The 5079-nt window shown below is 39.1% G+C and overlaps 1 protein-coding gene across 1 annotated transcript; it reads right to left on the reverse strand.

The window, feature by feature from the left end:
* Positions 1–1925: 1925 nt before the first annotated feature.
* LOC144706107 (uncharacterized) lies at positions 1926–3067 on the reverse strand. The gene is made up of 2 exons (XM_078579008.1): positions 2673–3067; positions 1926–2340 (listed from the first exon to the last, which is right to left on the reverse strand). Exons 1-2 carry the CDS (start codon positions 2934–2936, stop codon positions 1999–2001), a joined length of 606 nt encoding a protein of 201 aa, XP_078435134.1. The 5' UTR covers positions 2937–3067; the 3' UTR covers positions 1926–1998.
* Between the last annotated feature and the right edge of the window lie 2012 nt (positions 3068–5079).

Below are 5079 nucleotides of genomic sequence, written 5' to 3' on the forward strand. Positions count from 1 at the left end.
ATTCTCCTCACCATTCCCAGAAAGGTTAAAAACATTACGCCAACCAGGAAACTGAGTTTGTCATAACAATAACACACATTTCTTATGAGGACACAAGTCAATCCAGTTCTGATTTGTGTCTTTCTTTTGGATGGAAGGGGTTTAACACATAGAAATCAGGTTGGAGGTTTTCTGAATAAAATGAAGATAGGAAAGGTGCTTTGTTCTTGATTGAGGCCATGATGGAGCAGGAGATCCCACTCCATCAAGGATGACGTGGAAGCCCATGCCATCACAGGTGACAGCTGCCGGCTCGAGCTCCGCCAGATCGGCATGCCAAGAGGAAGGCGAACACACTTCATCACTTGTAAGTTTCGGGCCATATTCACTCGCATGGCCCTTTTCGAACCTTTGTTTTTAAATTTAGTATTCGTTTTGGTTTTTAAGGCCCCCCCACATGTTTATTGGGCCCCCCTTGTTGGACCCTTTTTAAGGGGCCCATTACCATCCCTATATAAGGGAGGGATGGGTGTCGTAAAACTCAAGTCAAGTTTAATTTTTGGAATGAATCCCGATCAGGAAGAATAATCTGATATGGAATTCAGTGGATATGTATTATGAAGTCCCTTTTCATTTAAAGATTGATGCATATTGGATGTTGAGTTTCACTTGGACGTGACCGGTAAAATTTATTTTATGTACAACTTGAGTAATCATCACTGCAAAGTTAAATAATGAATACATTTTCCTTTATAATTTATTTGGGCTTGAATCATCTTTATGTCTTCATCAAGCTAACATTAATATATATGATTTATAGTGAGTAAATATTTGGTTCCAAGAAAATGATGTAAATTGAGTTCAAAAATATGAAGAGCAACATAAAAATCATGAATATAAACCACAAGTTTTAATTCAGTTCCTCTCAGTGAATTTAGGTTGATCTATTTAAAAAAAATATCTGATGATATTTCTATCAAGGATAAAGTAATTTCAGTTTCATGAAGATGCTATGTATACTTGAAGTTTTGACTTAAAATTCTGGTATCAATTAAATACCTAATTTTACAGGTGTTTCATTCATTTTTCTAGTATCCATTAAGTTTTTTAGTTTCATCTTGCTATTAAGTTTTATTTTATAATCTACAATTAGTTTCCACTATTCACTGTATTTTTCGAAATCTCAAAAAAATTGAGGTGATAGCTCGAATTAATTAATATATGATGATATCACATATATATATATTATTGTGTCATACACTATGCATCTTCATGGCTTTTTTAGTTGTAATCTATCTTTCTCATACGATTTATAAACTAGCATATCATTTTATATTGAGTATATTTTCTTAAATAAAATGAACTGACTTAAATATGTTTATTAGCATATATTATTTTGTTAACTTTTGAACGAATCTTATGATTATGCTCTCTCTTCTAGCCTCTTATTAAAAGTTTTTAATAAAGATATAATAACTAATTAGATAATTTATTGGATGAGAAATCACATAAACTCTGGATAGCAGTCCATGAGTTGAATGTAGTTAGGGAATGATATGAGGCCTTATTGGAAGCTTATTTTTTATCATTATGAGAATCTTATGAAGAATTAAGAGTGCAAATGACCCAGATGCCCTGTAGATAGTGAGCGAAGTATCCTGAATTTGTTAAAATAGATTTAATTCTTTAAAAATAATATAAATTCCTTAAATATATATTATTTAAAATACTTACTCCCCAAGGAAATTATAATTATACTCGCACTATCACATGCCTTAAAACATTAAAGTTAACCCTAATTGTTTGGTTACCAGCTATTTCCCCGCCAGATAGAATTTCTAAAGGAAGCTTTTTAAAATGCAGTTGAAACTAAAGCGGCCATAAAATATTTATGATTTATTTCTTCCCCCCTAGTCCTCTGTAACAATTCTTCATCGATCCGCGCGTCAAAAAATGAGCCATTTCTTCTATATGATGGTAGATAGGTACATCGATAGACCTTATCATTAATCACTGAAGTCAGTACAAAAGGCTCAGTGTCTCAATGGCACTATGACTTCTTTCGTCGCCTAAACGGGTAGATTTCTGGGAGGGTTGTGGCAGATTATGAACGAACTTGCAGTTTGGGCAGGACGGAGAGATTCTAGACAGCATAACGAGTAGATGACAGCTAGGGCATGCCACTGCCATCATGCTGTCGGTTGGATGACGTCCATTCTTGAAGTCCCTTCGAATGTTAGCACCAGTCTTCTCCAAATTCTGCGGAGGAGAGATATTCAGCTCCAAGTCAAGAACCTGGTTCTTAGGCCAAGACCAACTCCTCTTCATCGTCTTCCTGTTCAAGTAGTACATCCTTCCAGACTGCAGATGGATAATAGCAAAGAGAACTATAAGTCGGCGCAAATAGGCCATGACAATTAACACTTGATTTTTAGTCGCGCGTTTTAGGTGTGATACTAAAATGGGTTGTGCAGGTCTTTATAAACAACACTAAATCATCGTGCGGAAAATATCATGTGAAACTGTAGATGTAGTTAGTAATGAAGAATCATGTTCTTTATTCTAGGATGAATGCGGGGGTTCGTTCCACAATCTGAGGTTCAGTGCAAATCCATGATGCATCTAGATACATGTAGAGGAAGATAGATATAGATAGATAAATAGAGAGAGAGAGAGAGAGAGAGAGAGCTCACTTGGAGATCAAGGCACTGCTCCCAGTCGAAGGGGAGAGGGTCCTTAAGCTGAAGCTCGATGGGAGTTTGGCATGATGAAGGCTCGTTCCACGAGAATTTCCTCTTCTTAGATGACGTCTGTTCAGCCTCAGTCGGGATAGTTGGCAAAGGGGATAGAGAAAGCTCTGGCGAGGTCATCTGCCTTCTCTCTTTGTCGCCACTGCGAACGCCCACTTGTGGAACGTAAGGCATCGTCTTCTCTCTGTGGAAGGATTCGCCGATCATGCTCAATTTGCTACGCGAGAAATTTTGCAATTGATCTCATAGAAGGAATACAGAGAACTCGGCAAGCTAGATATAACGAAGGAACGCAACTGCATCAGACCACTGTCTCTCGTCCTCTTGAAACAGAGGAGTCATGCAGGCAGGCGCGGTCACTAAATACGGTTCTTTAATGGCCACCATAGACAACAATTACGAGGGTAGGCCGCATTTATAGTGACGAGTAGTGTGACCTTAAATGCATCAAATTCTCCTCAAACGCTGTTCTGGGAAATCAAACTGAGCTCCCCTCCATTAGTGACACATCACCGTTAACTCAAGATAACTGTACAATCTCATTCCCGATCCTGCTAGATTGGTTGGATCCTCCTGGGTTCGTTAAGTGTGTATGACACGATATTCTAGATGGTTGTCACCCGCCGAAGAACAACCCGTTTAAGTAAAAACAACTCAGGATTTCCGTAGTTTTATGGTATCAAGAGTGGGGCATTGACCTACGCCGAGTTGTCCTGAGGATTGCGGACTCTTTGGTATCGCATTGATGGCAAAGAACAAAGAAGTCTCAGTTTAATGTGATCCAGAAGGAGCGGGTCGAGAGTTGAGAGAGAGGAAAGAGGTAGATATGGTGGGGGAGATATTAATGTCTGTTAACTACGGCGACGGCACCGCACCCCACATGCACTGATTAGAGAACCTTTAGAAGTGGAGTAAAGACGGCAGGTATGGGGTCCTTCCGTCCCCAATTCACTAGTGCCAACCACAACATTAAATCGCATTCTCTTCTCTGTCTGGTTCTCTCTCTCCGCTTTTATATACATTTTTCCTGTCCCTCTGAAATAGGTTGTGCAAACCCAATCAATGCTCCCTATTAAATTTATAATCTCCTTTTAGAGTTCAGAGCCACCCTCCCTATCATCTAAAATTTACTGCTGCGCTACTACTGTATGAGATGATTTCAGCAGTCTGTGAAGCTCGCGGTCATTCCCACAAAGAACTTGACGCTTGCATGATAAGTCATCATCTTATAGTGCAGCGTTGGGAAAGGTAAATAGTATGGTATTGCAACAGTCGTTGGGCGTTGTGACGATAAATGAAGTCGTGGGACTTCGTCGGTAGGCGTCTCTGGTCATAATGGTCGTTAATCTCGTTAATAAGAGTCATTTACCCAGGCCAAAGCGTCGCCTTTTGTTTAATTCTGTTTTCGTCGAGATATCGTGAATCTCGAACATAAAAGGTAAAGAAGGAAACGTGAAGATTGGTAAGGAGCTTCCACGTACCCAACCTGAAGAAATGATATTTATTTTAGACAGCGGGGCCGCCAAGAGTTCACATGTCGGGACATCAGGTTGCATGTAGTATAATATCTTCTTCGACTGCGTTAGAACTGTCTCATCCGAACTGCGTTATCTCTATCTCAACGGGACGCCTCCAAACGCTTTCTCCTAGTCTTTCCCGACAGTTTACCAAGTGAAGTTCACTGCAGATTTCGATATCCGAAATTGGATATCCATAGCACTGCGGATTTCGATATCAATATACTATGTTCGTTATCAGATAAGGTATCCAGATAAAAAGGAATTATCACTACCGAATTCTTTATCGTAACTGCGATCCGTGCACGTTTGTTATCTTAATTCTCTGTCATGTTTCAATTTCTCAGAAAGTGGTTAACATAAATTTTATTTGTTGAATACATTCATACACCGTAATTTATTTTAAGTTATTTGTAAATTTTGGTATCGCAAGTTCAAATTTATAACGTATTTAAACAGTCCAGTGGGTCGAAAGTTGAGGGCTTGAGAACACGGCAGCGGCAGCGTGAGGCGAGCGGTGGCAGTGTGAAATGACGACGGCCCGCGGCCGGCCGGCAGTGTTGGACCATAAATAGACGATGTCTCTCTCACTCTCGCTATCTATTCACAATTTCTTCCTCTTATCATCCTCTTCCGGTAATTTTCTCACGTTGTCACCTTATTTCTCGGATGATATTCAAATGTTAGTTTAATTTAATGTCACCATTTACATAGCAAAATTAGATCAATTTATTAAATCCAGTAATTTAATAGGTCCTCCTCCGCATTATATGTTATTCAGTTATTCATTTCCATTTTCGAGATCATATCGTTATCGGTTTAATGGTATCATT

Source organism: Wolffia australiana, chromosome 7 (genome assembly GCF_029677425.1).
Source record: "Wolffia australiana isolate 7733 chromosome 7, ASM2967742v1".
NCBI lineage: Eukaryota > Viridiplantae > Streptophyta > Magnoliopsida > Alismatales > Araceae > Wolffia > Wolffia australiana.

Coding starts and splice junctions, on each gene's coding strand:
- LOC144706107 (XM_078579008.1), bottom strand. CDS start 2,936: ATGATCGGCGAATCCTTCCACAGAGAGAAGACGATGCCTTACGTTCCA. Junction 2,341..2,672: donor AGCAGTGCCTTGATCTCCAA/GTGAGCTCTCTC, acceptor ATCCATCTGCAG/TCTGGAAGGATGTACTACTT.